This window comes from Scleropages formosus, chromosome 23 (assembly GCF_900964775.1).
Source record: "Scleropages formosus chromosome 23, fSclFor1.1, whole genome shotgun sequence".
Classification (NCBI taxonomy): Eukaryota; Metazoa; Chordata; class Actinopteri; order Osteoglossiformes; family Osteoglossidae; genus Scleropages; species Scleropages formosus.
This window is the reverse complement of record NC_041828.1, coordinates 16,925,461-16,940,762: the sequence shown is the minus strand read 5'-3', so window position 1 is coordinate 16,940,762 and position 15,302 is coordinate 16,925,461. Positions and strand designations below refer to the sequence as shown.

Genomic DNA, 15,302 nt, shown 5'->3' with positions numbered 1-15,302 from the left:
CCTCTGAGCTGTGGAACACAGCTGAACACACAAACAGCATTTCAGCATCTCAACCTTCTACAAAGATTAACGCCACTGCACTCCCTTCCTGCTTCCAACAAGCAACCGTGCGCATTTTCAAGAAGTCCACCACTTAAGTTGTCCTCAATAGTTTACATATTTTTTCCCCATGAGCAGTGACATATTTACAAAGTATAATCAGAAGTAACTCAATTTTATTCACTTCCATGTTGGGTCTTTGACTACCTTCTCGAATGGTTTGAGACTGCCGTTTCAGGCAGCTGCACAAACAGATGTTAAATCTTCAAGATGATGTGAGTGTGGCAATCTTGGGAAGGAACACGAATCGGTCCAAAATCTACGCCAATCGTGAAAATGATGGCAATGATATAACAAAGAGTTAATAATGATGTAACAAGAGAAAAAAGAGACAGTTCGACATCACTTTCACACACTCACTGCCCTAAACAACTGATCCAAATCAGGGTCAAAGAAGTTATCACTGCCAATATTCTATTCTTTCTTCAATTGCTCTGGGTTTTACAGCCATTGTCCAAACCAAGAGATCCTCCACATGTGAGGATATCCTACAGCACCAGCAGAGCACCTACACACATATTCTTTCCCCACAGCAGACCAATGTGGCCTCATCACCTTTCACTCAGAGGTTTCAAGGCTAACCATAATCCCCAAGCAACATATGAGACTGAAAACTTCTGGAAGAGTTGACAGGCCCAAGACAAGAACATGCATGATTAAGTCAAATTAAACAGATAAATGGAGCCTTAAGAAGGCACAGACCACTGGGATCAGCAATCCTCTCACATCCTGTTGTCAAATGTAAACAGGAAGATGGTCTCTTGCACAACAGCTAAAATTAAACCAAAAGGAGGTAAGATTTAGCTTTGATGGTGAGTCATTGAGTGGACATCTCTGGATCTCCACCATATTCAAGGATTTTCAGATAATGTGAAATATCAAAGTAAAGCTCCTGATGAGAGTGCCTCAAAAGTCTCAAAGATTGATAGGATACATTTGTAGATCTTACAGAACCTTCAGTTCATAAGATTTAAACCCTAGTAAACTTTCTCAAAGACGGTAAGATTAATATATATATATATATATATATATATATATAAATAAAGAAGTGCTGATACACAGAGAAATCATTTTGAAAATTAATTTTTCAAAAATATGCTGTGCACAATGCAGGCATGGCTAAGTACACTGTTTTACTGCAATACAGCAAAAGCCATGGCAGTATTAGTATTAAACAGACTGTGCAGTAACCCACCATTTAGAATGAGATTATGCACATAATTATTTTCTACCATCTCAATGACCACAAGATAATGTGGACCTCAGCTGAAACCACGGAGGCATCATGGTAATATAGGTCAAAAGGCTGTATCATTTGAGTAGCTTTTTTTGTTACACAGGAACAGGGTTTATGGCAGATGCGGGACATCTGTTCAAAACTAAACCTTTGATTTTGTCATCACTTGCTGACAGTTTTGGCCACTGCTTGAATTTCAGACAGGAATCATAGTAATGCTCTTCACCCCAGAGACGACAAGACATCCTGCTGTCAGGAGAGTGAAGATGAGATGTGTGGCATAACACCTCTGGTTTGAGAGCGAGTTGCCAGAATGATGCCAAAAAAAAAAAAATTTCCATGCACAGAGATCTCCAATGATTATGATTGCACATGCCTTGCCAAGACAGAAGACAAGTTGAGCCCCCTGCAAAAGCTGGGATGCTTCACACACAAATTGTACTTTATGAAAAAAATAAGGTTTAAAAATAGCATCGAATAAAGTGATTAATTCCCCAGTGAAGTTTATTACTGTTCTACGGGGTGAAACAGTGGAAGCCGAGCACAGTACGGGGAAAGGTAAACAGGCTATGCAAATGAGTCCCATCGCTGCATGCTGCTGCTCTCAGCAGGAAGGGGTAGGTGTGTGAGTGCGTGCATTTCCAAATTAGTGTCTGTGTGCGCCTATCTACACGAGTGTGAGTGGGCGGCTGCGTGTCTATTTTTGGTGTGTGCTGATTTGCATTTGTGGATTTCTGCGTGTGCAGGTATCCGTGTGTGCATCTCTGTGCTTGTATGCGTTTCCAAGCTCTGTGCTCCGTGTGTGTGTGAGAGAGAGAGAGAGTGAGAGAGTGTGTACTCACTCCTTGCAGGCCTGGGAGATATGCAAGGGCACTGTGTATTTGCAGTCCATGATCATGGTAAGGGTCTCGCTGTCGTTGGCCTCCTGAAAGGGAGGCTGGCCACACACCAACATGAAGAGGATCACCCCCAGGCTCCAGATGTCTGCACACAGAAAAACAGAGTGAGAGACAGAAAGCACCTTTCACATTATTTTAAATAAATACCACTTATGCTTCATTTTCATCCCTACATACCACATATTATACTACACATACACTCATTCATCATACAGTATACTAAATATTATTACACATACATATTTTACACAAGAACAGCAGCACTACCACTGTGTAATACATGTTCCTGTCAACAACAAAATACCCTTATTTACGTTTATATACAGTACAACTTCTATAAATGACTCTGACCAGCCTGTGGCAATGGTGATAATGACAAACAGCAAGCCTTGAGCTCCCAGGTTAGGAATGGGTGGGTATACCTAAGAGGGCTGTGCAGCACTAAACTGTTCACTTGTCCAAGTGTGTGCCAATAAAAATGTTTATGAACCCTTTGTTATGGAGATACAATTTGTGGCATGTGGAAAGGTAGTGTAAAGAGTGCACACATATATAGTACAAAGAGCACCTGATTACCATGCTGGGAAACACGCCATCCCAGCACACATACCTAGTTAGTGTTAAACACCTAGTTTACCATACACCATACCTCCCACATCAAAAGTCAGCAGGACCAGCTCTGATTCCCACCTCCCCCCGACACCTCGCCCAACCTAAGAATTCCAGAATAAAGACCATTGAATCCGGAGTTAGTGTCCTCTTGTCCCATGAACCAGACATAAAAATTTGGGTACACCCAGGTAACACAAAACAACCCACAGGTGTCCTACATCCCTGAAAAGTGCTGCAGAAAAGCTGGGAAAACATAGCACCTCATTTCCTGTTCAAACTTGTCAATTGAATGCCTGGTGAAAAATAAAATCGTTCCCAGCAGGTGTAATCACAGTTTCCACTGGTTCTGTATATTTTTAGAAGGATTGCATGGACACAAACTGGGACAAAACGTAGTCACTCCATGGTTATAACTGAGGTGAGAAAGATCCCAATGTGTCAGCACAAAATGAGGGTTTTATTTGAATAAACTGATCAACTTAAGGCTTGTGGTATTTCAGAAAAAAATTTGTTACAAACTGCATCTTAAATTCTGTAAAGTGCTTTAATTAAAAGAGGAGGCGAGCGAGTCTAAAAAGCATGTCATGATGATGATCACCTCATTACACCCAGTTCACCCGTGGCATCAGAGGCAGCAGCTGCTATATGAGGAACCCTGAACTCTTGCCAAGCCAGCGGTGCACGACCAAGCAGGAGGGGTCCATCCTTCAGCTCTGCTGAACTGTCACGACTCAAATGGAGCAGCAAAAATGATGTCGACTCAGCAGGATGGACACCTTCTAGAATAGCTACACGTGTAGAATGAGCATCCTGTAAGCACTCCAACAGTTTTGCACCATCAACCAGTTAAACCAAGAGCAAAACAAGAACACAATGCTCAAAAGTTAAACTGAATTCAATGGGGCATTTCTCATTAATAAATGACCATGTCCAGATTAGTTAGTTAATTTTGCTGACAGCTCCATGCACCAGCGTATCTGTCACGTCACCAAACTTACCAAGATCAGCACTCACTTCTATCTTCCATCTCTAAACTAATAAAGGAATGATATAAAATTGTCATATATGTATTACATGTACAGATAAAGGGAAAATAAATGTATAGATGTTAAGTAATTATGACAAGCATGTGATTATATCTTCACAGAACAAAAATTTATACTTATGACTGAAAACTAAATATTTTAAGACTGAAATTTATTAAGGAAACATATTTACTGTGTTGAGGGACCATGTGTTTCAACAAACATTTCAAAGACACGGGCAGCAAGGCTATTACTATTAAGCAAGGCTCCCCCTCTCCCCAAAAAAAAAAAAAAAAAGATTAGTTTGTTTCGATTTTAGCAATAAAATCGGCTAAAGTTTAGCAAATCTTGTGCCCCAGCTTTTGACACACACATGGTAATTGCCTTGGTTCTCCTTTGAAAAACCAGTACTGAAACTCACTGAAAGCTATCGATACAACAATTTCCTTTCTACTGGTTTCATTTTTTAAATTGTTTATTCTTCTACTTGCAGCGTTATTCCAGAGTCTCGGTCACTGTGATTTTGTATGTATGTGTGCTACTGCAGCCTCCGGCAATTTCCTAAGAGACTAAAGTTCTCATTTGGTCTTTTTGAAACAGCTCTTCTACCAAAACCTTGAAGCACATGTTCACCTAAAGAAATCTGTAAGACAAATCCCACCACCTTTCTTTAATGACATATGGATATCTTAAATTTAATAATTTGTTTTACAAATCCTGACTACAACCATGTGCCCAACATATGAACACCAGAGGTTTATGACTAGTAAGGAGTCACCAGGAGTTAATGACTACTGAACACTGAGACACCCCCGACAGCCCACCCTAGTCAATGAGCCCACACTGGTTAGGTTCCTTGATTCACTCAGCCCCAAAGGAAGCAGCTCTCCATTGACCTGGCCCTGTGTGATTCAGCCATTTTTATTCAAGGGTCAACATTATTTTATTAACTAGTTTTGCATTATTGATCTCCAGGGGGAAATTAACCATAACAGGAAATGACTGGCACATTACTGTTGGCTGCCCAAACCATCTCCCCGTATCCTGTCAGAGCACTTGGGCATACAGCCATGGCCCTGATGAGCAGGAACGCATGCACACACATACAGAGAGCTAAAGAAGCACAGACAAACACACTGGCATATACAACCAGAAAGAAACAGGCTTTCAAACACACAAATAGGCTGCATGCTCCCTCACTCTCTCTCCCTGGTGGATGCTGAGTAAGGAGATGAACCAGATAAATTCAAGTTCAAGGTTTATTGTCATAAGTATAAGTACCGTGTACAAAGTACTATGAAATCCTTGCTTGAATACTTCTCCACTGACTATGGACAACAAATAGACAGTACTACAAAAAAAAAGTGACAATGCAGGTGATGCGCTTGGAGGGATGAGTGCAAATTCTAGTTGCAAAAAGTGACAGTGTAAATATTGTTGATATTACACATTAGTGTGTGTTTAACAGATCCATGGCTAGTTCACACAGTTTCCGTTGGGTGGTCCCATTTCCTGCCTGAGTCTCCAGCATTAAGTTAGACATGACAGAAGCTGCAAGTTGGGAATGCTTCACACACCAAACAGCAGAATTTCCTCCTCGATCGTGTGTGTTCAGGACAGCAAAACTCTGCATACTTACTGAGTAGATACCAAGTTATTATGGCAACATACGGGGAAAAAAAATGGATGATTACTTCAAACAATATTACATTTTCTGTACTTGTGGTTTTCGATTTACAACAGGGTTCTACTGAGACAACCCTGTCAAAAGTGGATTATCCTTTTATATTACACAATCCATTAGGAAATATTAATTAACATGCAAAAATACTACATTGTATTAGACAACTTTGTTACATCTTCACTGATTTCACACATTATGCGGGTTGCAATAGTGATATCGAATAATACACAATACAGGATTTTCATGCTGCAGTTCTTTACACTTTCATTTCTAAGTCTATTTGTGTGATTTTTTGCACCACCAGAATATGTACATTTTCCTTTGCTAATCATTAAAAATAAAAAGTAACTTTAATAGAACCACAAACCAAACATTCAGTAAAATCAATTTTTTTGTAAATAAACCACAATAAACCCCTTATAGAAACACAGAATCAAAAATAAATATGCTTCCCTGCAGGAGTGCAGTCTGTTGATGTTATTGTACATAGTATACAAAAATGAGGCTGATGGGACAGCTGTCGTAAATCCAGGTGCCTGTAAGTTAAATATCATAAACTGAGGACTACCTGTAAATAAGTTCAAACAGATAATCAAATGCAGGTACCACCTAAAGAAACTGCAGCTGAATCCAGGTACTTTCAGGTTCAAGTCCCAGAAATGATTCCACATTTTGTGTCCCTGAAGGAAGGTACAATGATCCAGCATCACCTGAGCAACCACCCAGCTGTGTAAACAGCTGAATGTCAGCTGGGAAAGTCACAACATACAATGCTGTGCAATGCTCCAGGCTGTTGCCAATATTTCATAGCTGCTTCCATTATGATTATTCTTCCCAGAAGCATACAGTAACTGGAGGCGTGCTTTGCCTGTTTTAGTTAGAACTGCAGTGACCCAAATCATAAAAGCTCCCTTTCAATTTAAAGAAAAAAGAAAACCAAATAAGCCGAGAAACGCACTGGAACACAGATGACTGAGACAGAAGGCCAAGGACTCCATCCACATGTTCTAAAAATAATTATATATAAAATCAGCCATCATATAACTATACCTTTCTATACATTTACCTGATGCTTTTCTCCAAAGAAATTTACAATCAATCAAGCTTAAGCCACCCACAAATATTTAACTATAAACAGCTGGGTCATTTTTACTGGAGCAGTTTAGGGTAAGAACCATGCTCAAGGATATTACAGAAGTAGACAGGATTTGAACTTTCAATGTTTGGATCCAAAGGTGCCAGCTCCAATCACTATGCTACCAGCTCTCCCTTATATAAATACATATACATTTCATTACATATTTTTTTGCTTCCATCTCTCTGCCTGTTGGAGAAACGCACTTTTTACTCCAAGTTGTACATTGCTTTGGAGAAAAGTGTCTGCTAAATGTTTAAAAGTATATTGATTTATTTTACTCACTCAACTACTGCACATTAAGAATGGCTGTCATACCAGGAGGAGGAAGTCATATCAAGAGGAAAAAGTATAACAGTTCATTTACGTTACATTTGACTTTGGAGGTAAAGAGGAACCACAGGTGAGGAAGTCTTGTTGGTTTCAGTTCATACATCTTTGCACAGTGAATGGTGCAGAAACTGAAATGGAGATTCTGCTGCATGTAGTACTACAGGGTAACTGGAGCTCAGGCACATTTAGTACAGTAGTCACCAGACCAGCTGTGTGAACGACACATTTAAGGCTCAAGTCCTGGGGGGGGGCCTCTTGCGACTACCCCTTCCAAACACTGTAATCTGAATTCCAGTAAAAAAAAAAAAAAAAAAAAGATACAGTACCTAGCAGTACAAATGGGCAAAAACAAGTTGTTTACAATCAAAGCATTAATAAGTACTACATTAATTAGTCATTAAAGAACTTTTCTTTGCAAGGTTTGGCAGTGAATTCAGACAATCAAGCTCATAACTCAAGCTTCAAATGACACAAAATCGACTAAACGAGCTACAGGGGCATAACTAGGAATAATTGGGCCCACTGAAAGAATATTGCTTGTCACCTCCTTTTTCTGAAAAATATAAGAAATCAGAAACATTGATTTCATGGGGTAGTGCTTCATGGAAATGCAGCAATAGAAATAATTTGCTGAAACCAGAAAGATTCAATTTGCAAAAAAAATTTTGAACAATTATGGTTAAAAACAATGTCAGGATTCAAGGTCCTGTCACTGATCTTTACAACAGCAGCACAATCTGACCATTAATACCCAGTTACATTCCAGTAAACCAGATTATCTCTAAGTAGTGTCACAAAACAATAATCCTCTGACAAAAAGCAAAAAATAGAACAGATCAAGACATTTATCGAGCTATATACACCTCAACGAATTTAAAAAAAAAAAAAAAAAAAAAAAAAAAGCCCAAAGATTCAGACATACATTTACATTTATTCATTTAGCTGATGCTTTTCTCCAAAGTGACTTCTAATGTTTATCTACCTACAATTACTCATCCATTTGTACATCTGGGTTTTTTTTTTTTTTTAATGGAGCAATTAAGGGTAAGTACCTTGCTCAAGGGTACTACAGCTGGAGGTGAGATTCAAACCTGCAACCAATGGGTCCAAAAGCAGCAGCTCTAACCACTACGCTAATGTAAAAGAATGTAAAAGAGAAGGCGGGGGGCAGGAGTGTAGCCGGTGCAATGCAAAAAATTTTAACTATTGTGCAAACAAAGCTCTTACTTAACTTCCACATAATAAAGCAACACAAACTGCTCTTATGGAGTTGCCCTTCTGGAGTCTTTATTCCATATACAGAGTAAGTTCTAAAAATAATATTTGCTGCAGATTCGCTTGCAGGTATTGCAAGCCCCCCTGGCTGAACAGGCTGCCCTTGAGCAACAGTAACACAGCTGTAACAGGCCCAGTTACAGCCCATCTGATGGAGCACATCCAAATCGCCTACTTGCCCACCGTCACTTACACAACCCAACCCATCGATATAGTGGATTTATTAAAACGTATCATGCTGAAGGCATCGGCCCAGGTGGGGGAGGGTAATTATAACTATAATTAAAATGGGTGAGGAGAAGCATTCCATCAGGCAAGTAAACTCATCTTACACTGTGGCACGAACATCTAACTGCCTTCTCAAACAGTTCCCAGGAGGCCTGCATGCCACTGTCCGCACAAGCACGTGAAGAACATGCAGGCATTAGCATGTCAGTTTCTTTTCTCTCAAACCCGCCATGAGGAAGCATAGCCTGGAGGCAGCAGACAAGAACATTCTGTTCCTCCTTATTCTATTATCCAACAATGAGCTGTAGTGGCGAGAACAAAATCGAAAGTATAAGAACTATATCAGTGTATGATTTCACAAAATACTTAATGTCGTGTTTAGCAATGTTTACACACAGACAGAGGGACCCACATTAAAGCTCCTCAAGTGTACAGGTAAACTGTGTGTGAACCACAGAGGGGTGTTCAACCAGTACTGCTCCAGATGTGGGGTGGCATGATGGCTCAGTAGGTAGCACTGGGGCCTCCCCTCTCCTGGGCTGTGGGTTTAGATGTGGGTTCAAATTCAGCTCAGTTTTTAGTTTGCATGTTCTCCCTGTGTTCACATGGGCTTCCTCCAACAGTCCACAGATGTGTGTTTCAGGTGAACTGGTCACTCAGTTCTACTTAGTGCATGTGAGTGAATGAGGATGTGCAATTGCCCTATAGTTACTGTAACTGGTTTCCTGTCCAGAGTGTACCCTACCTCACCACTTATACTTTCAGAATAGAATCCGGACCACCACGACCCTGCGCTCGATAGTTATTGATAACAGATGAATGAACACATTGAGTGCATCAGAGCTAAACAAACATTTGAAATGTCAACTCCGAGCTCAGGGCTGCCTGTGAAATCAAGATGTCGGTGACTTCCCTTAATTCTGCTGTCCTGATGTTACCTTCATTAGCATTAGGTAGCTTTTAAAACATCCACAAAGAACAGCATTGAACAAGCATTTACAGACCACCAGGTTTTCAGAAATATATATTTTTTTTTTTTTTTTACTGCATCACAAGTCATCAGGAAACAAAATCTTTCCAGGTCATATCAGCTCTACCAATCACATTTTTCTTATGACTCGTGTACAACCACAGCCAGGCAACAAGGAAACAAATTAGCTTTCCTTCATGAAGTCACATCATAGTTATTAATTTAGCCGACACTTTTCTCCAAAGCAACTTGAGTACTAAGCTACTTATAATAATTTACCCATTTATACAGCAGGGTAATTTTTACTGAATCAATTAAGGGCACGTACTTTGACTAAGGGTGCTATAGTAGGAGGTGGGATCCATCGAGACCAAAGGTGGTAGCTCTAACCACTATGCCACCTGCTGGACTACATTTACACATTTATCGACATGAAAGAGCATCTCCTGTTAGGTCTCAAAGCCTGAATTACAAAATCAAGGCAGGTAACAGGTGTAAAAAGAGTAATCATAGGAGCATGCAAGAGCAAAAGAGGAATTCCAGACAGCAGGACATGTAAGAGTGTTTTAATGAACCTGGGTTTGGCTCATAGTTTAGCAACCACAGCTTCACTCAAGGAATTCCAGGCGTTCCTTCGCCACACCAACACTGTGCTGTCAGCGGTACGAGGGGTGGCTAGGGAGTGCTTCCATCAGTGTGCTTTTTTTAAAGAAAGTGCAAGGCAACAAACCATGATATCACAAAAATTACACTTAGAGTGAATGAGTACTTCTATAAAAGTTCCTCTATCAATTATCTCCACCCAGAACAACATCTCAAACTCTGGTCTAACTCCCTCTGCACAGAACATACACCTCCACATACACATCCCATTTCACCTGTAGGGTTACAACACACCCTTGCAGTCCCATGGTTACTTACACACACACACTAAATGACTGACTTTACAGCCCCCACCCATCTGTACATACCTTTTTCAATCAAAATACAATGGCTGTGTTACAGGATGCTGTACTATTTTGCAGCCCCCCCCCATCCCTCGGGCCACCATCTGCTCTGTGTACCATACTGAAGTGTTCCAATCTACCCCCCGTAACCAGAGTGCAATAAACACACAGCTCATCGCACCCCTATTGTCCCAACAGTGAACATCAGCTGGCACACAATACACAAATACCATATATCAAATTTCTAGTTCATGAATGAGAGAGACAGTGAGCTACCTGCCCCCTTGAACCTAAACCTTGCCTCCACAACTTTGGAATGCATTAAAAACCAAGGGTGGGTTCTTACATTCAGTGAGCGAACAACGTATAAATACACAGATTACCTGGGAAACAATTCTGTGCTGAGTCAACAGCACATTCCTTACGGTTTGTGACAATATCTTCTGTTCTTTTAAGGTATGTATGTTTAAGGTACGTGTAGCTGTCAGGTTAGGAGCCCTGCATTCCACGGTGCTGTCAAACCGGATGCAGCACTGTTCATGCTCTTCACATGGGAAGATTTCGAAATGTGTACATATATTGGGACCCCATGTGACAAATTTTCAATTTACACATTTTTAAAGACACAGACATTTTCTGCTTTATGTTTTATTAAATGTTTGTTGCAAATGTGGCGTTTTCACATCCAGCTACTAGTCAGCAATAAAGACCACCCACACTGCATAGAAGTGTGAGAGCCTTCATTCAACTCCAGTCTGCAGTGTTTACAGCTTGTGATTAGGACATCAAATGTTGTGCACTTATGAGATGTTTGTCAACAGTAGACATAAACATAAATTTGGAGACTATCAATAAAAAAATTAATAGAAATATTCCTATAGTTTTTTTTATTTATTAAACTATATGGCAGACTGTTAACCAACCAACTCAGTAAATAAATCAGGGTATGTCTCTAATACACATTGATTGTTTAGATAAAGCAATAAAACTAAGTGTGGCCACATGCTCATGAACACTGCACATTTTGTTTCAAGTTAATACAACATTATTTAAAAATCTCCTGCAGCAGACTTGTGTACTGTTCAGTTTTACCTATCTCACACCTTAGGTTGCTGGGAAAGGCTCAGGAACACAGTAACCCTGCTGCATAGAAGGAGCAGTTGATGAAAACTGAATAAATCAAAGTCGGTGGAGTTAGTTATAGCTTCATCTGAGGTTTTTACAGAATCAAACAAATAATAAGAAGGGATATCTGTTTTATTAAACTTACTGCTTGTAAAACAGTGGTTGAAGTTAAGAACAGGCTTCTGGTCCCAGTTGTATATGTAAGATGAATACACTGACAGTGTGACAGAGAGACTGGGGCAAAAGGCCCCACACACACACACACACACACACACACACACACACACACACACACACACACACACCAGCAGCAAAGCAAGCTACCTGTCCTGAGATGACTTGTGCTGACACTAGAATATCGCACTGACTTGTGTACACTGTCATCAGCTGTAGGTCAAGTGCAAAAACAACTAGGTGGAGCTCTGAAATGCACCTCCACCATAACCGCAGCTAGCGTTGGCACATTCCACCAAAGACCTGCCCTCACAAAGAATTTCTCCGATATGCCGAGATCTGCGTCACTTTGCCCTTTGAGGTTTTTAAACTATATTCTACCAGCTTTTTCTGGGGTGAAAAAAAAGAATCTGTTACTGACACTAGAGGAGCTCATGAGTATAGTTGTCTTACTTTACCTTTACATTCATTTGGCAGATGCTTTTCTTCAAAGTAACAAAACTCAGTAAAAGTGCACTTCAACATACAGAAAGAAGACATGCAAATCTCAAGGTACAGTCACTTAATCCAATACCACTGCTTTTGTAGTGTACAATACACAAGTTTCTCCATAAAGAATTGATAGAATTAAATTTAACAAATAATGTAGTGAAAGTTTATAAAAGAGACAGGAGATCAGAACAGATGTGAGTCTGAAAAGTGTTTTGAGACTCCTCCTAAATGCTGAAGGATTCAGGAGTTCTGAGGGACAGAGGCAGCTCATTCCAACTACAAGGCAGAAAAACAACAAAACTTTTTATATCACAAACAAATTAGACCAATCAGTACAGCTCTTTGGAAGAGGAAACAAAGAGTGGACTAATACTGACTGGCATTTCCTGACACTTCCCGTGCCAAATATTACTCCCAGGAACACCATCCCAAACCCTTGTGCCAACTCCACACAGAAAGGTGCGTCTGTACAGAACACATACCTCATTTCACCTGGAGGGTTAAAACACACCCTCGCAGTCAGTCCATGGTTACGTACACAAACACACAAACACACACACACACACCACAGCTCATGTGCTCACCTACAGCTGGCGCATCATACTCATCCCCCAGCAGGATCTCCGGAGCAGAGTAGGCCAGGGAGCCACAGCTGGTGGTCAGCTTCTTCCCAGGCTGGAATTTGTTGCTGAAGCCGAAATCGGTGAGCTTCACCAGGCCCTGCTTCTCAAAAAACACCACGTTCTCAGGCTTCAGGTCACGGTGTACTACATGCAGCCGGTGGCAGTAGGAGATGGCATGCACTATCTGGGCAAAGTATTTTTTGGCCAGCTCTTCACTGAGCCCCTCCTCGTGCTTCATGATGTAGTCAAACATGTCTCCTCCGTCACCCAGCTCAAGGATCAGATAGAGCTTGGTCTGTGTGTCGATGACCTCGTACAGGCGCACGATGTTGGGGTGCTGAACCAGTTTCATGCAGCGCACCTCCTGGAAGAGGTGTCCCGTTGCCACGCTGTCCAGCTTCGTCTTGTCAATGACTTTCACGGCCACTTTCTCCCCAGTGAAGACATGGCGGGCGAGCTTGACCACGGCAAAGTGGCCACGGCCCAGCGTCTTGTCCAGGTCATACAGCCCAGCGATTTTGCCATCGTAGCCACGCTTGACCCCTGCCATATCTGGGAAGGGGAGACGCCCTCTAGCGTGAGAGTGTTTGCAGAGGAGAAGGAGGATTGGATTACTTCAACACTTCAACCAACGCTGACGAGCCCATGGTGCTACCCTTCTATCGGCCCTGCAACACGAAGGGGGCCAACATCAGGGAAACAATCAGATCTTGCTCCATGCCTTGAGACAACACACAGGCTGCATCACAAATTAGTACAGATGAAAAGTGCTTTTCAAAAATATCTGAGATGCTCTGCACAACTATGGGCAGATTTTCTTTATACTTCTTCATTTGGCAGATGCTTTTCTCCAAGTAATGTACAACTCAGTGTAAACAAATGTGCACTAAACCAACAGAGAGAGATACAAAATTGTATACTCAGTACCATACCACTATTCAACCAGCATACATTAGACAAGCAGCTGCATATAGAATTGATAAGGAGATTTTTCTGGATATATTTTGTTGTTTCAATGTTGAGAAAGATTCAGTAGCTCTGAAGTACAGAGAGAATTCCCTTACATAGAGCTACAGCAGAGAACCTTCAGAAACACTTTTCATTTACATTTATCAGTCGCTTTTCTCCAAAGCGACTTCCAGTGAACTCTTTGTAGTGCTATTAGCCCACACACCTTATTCACAAAGGTGACTTACACTGCTAGACACACTACTTACACTGAGTCACTCAACCATACATCAGTGGAACACACTCTTTTTGTCACTCACACACTATGGGTAAACCTGACATTGAACGTGCAGAACACAGAACATGCAGACTCCACACAGATTGAGTGGGGATCAGACCCACATCCTCTCGCACCACCTAAATGCTGAGAGACAGCAGCGCTACTCGCTGTGACACCGTGTCGCCATTTTGGACCTCTTGTGAGTGGGACCAACAAAGAGCCAGAGGTGGAGGAACACAGCAGTCTGTTTGTGGGGTAATGAGTGATCAGGTCTTCTAGGTATCAGGCAGCAGATACATTAATAGTCCTATAGGCCTTAACCAGAGTGTTGAACTTCATAAGGACAGCAAGAGGAAACCAAATGAGAGAGATGAGGAGAGGGATAAATGTGGACACAAACTACAAGTGTTCAACAAAGGATTTTCACCACAAAGAATCCCTATTAAGAGAATAAATCAGTCCAAGTTCTGGATTAATAAAAGGCCAGAAAGCTCATCCCCATACCACACATATATTCGCACAGAATGGAAGTACAACAGCACAGTACAATACAGTTTAGAACCTTCCTTGCTGAACTTCTCACCCCATAAATGACTCCTTATCTCCTGAGATTTTCAAACACAATATAAGACTTTATAAGATAATCTCTCGCAGAGATTCGCATACGAGGGCACCGTCAGGGAGCAAGGTGCGCTCGGGTAGCCTCCAGTTACTGTTAAGGAACACTGTTTCTCTGCCAAGTCCGTTCATGAAAGGCTTGTCACAGCAGCAGCCACACTGCAGTCAAGGCGGTTCATGCTCCTGTCCCATTACAGAAGTGACGAACAATGAAACGGCATTCCTGAACTGAAGAGTCCGACCCCTCTGGGTACAAACAGACACACTGCACAGTAAACCTATCACACCGGCTGCAAAGTGGGCAAAGAATTACACAGCAGCTGACGAACAATAATTCAGTCGCCGTTTTATACTTATGCAAACCCAGGCATTCAGTTGGGGGTGCAAAACGCTACAACTAAATATCAAAAAATAAAATCGTAATCTTGGGGGGGAAAAATGTATTTAAAAACCTTGCTTAATAAACAGTTTCATCAGGAAACTGAAAAAAGATCTAACCTTATATATGAAGTAAACATGGTATGACACCACCACCTTATGTTTTTGAAATTTTGCAACTTTGTAGGTGACGTTTTCTATGAAGCAGACTGTCGGTCTA

At 41.2% G+C, this 15,302-nt stretch overlaps 1 protein-coding gene across 3 annotated transcripts in view; it reads right to left on the bottom strand.

Moving 5' to 3' along the window:
- Positions 1-15,302, bottom strand: part of LOC108919289 (SNF-related serine/threonine-protein kinase-like) — a 32,079-nt gene that overhangs the window by 13,246 nt on the left and 3,531 nt on the right. Inside the window, exons 2-3 of one of the 3 annotated variants that reach the window (XM_029248349.1) lie at positions 12,820-13,526; positions 2,179-2,320 (exon numbers count right to left, since the gene is read on the bottom strand). In XM_029248349.1, coding sequence (XP_029104182.1) covers positions 2,179-2,320; positions 12,820-13,408 — 731 coding nt within the window. In that variant the 5' untranslated portion in view covers positions 13,409-13,526. The remainder of the gene's footprint in view (positions 1-2,178; positions 2,321-12,819; positions 13,527-15,302) is intronic. The other 2 variants (XM_029248350.1, XM_029248351.1) reach the window with 2 other exon arrangements.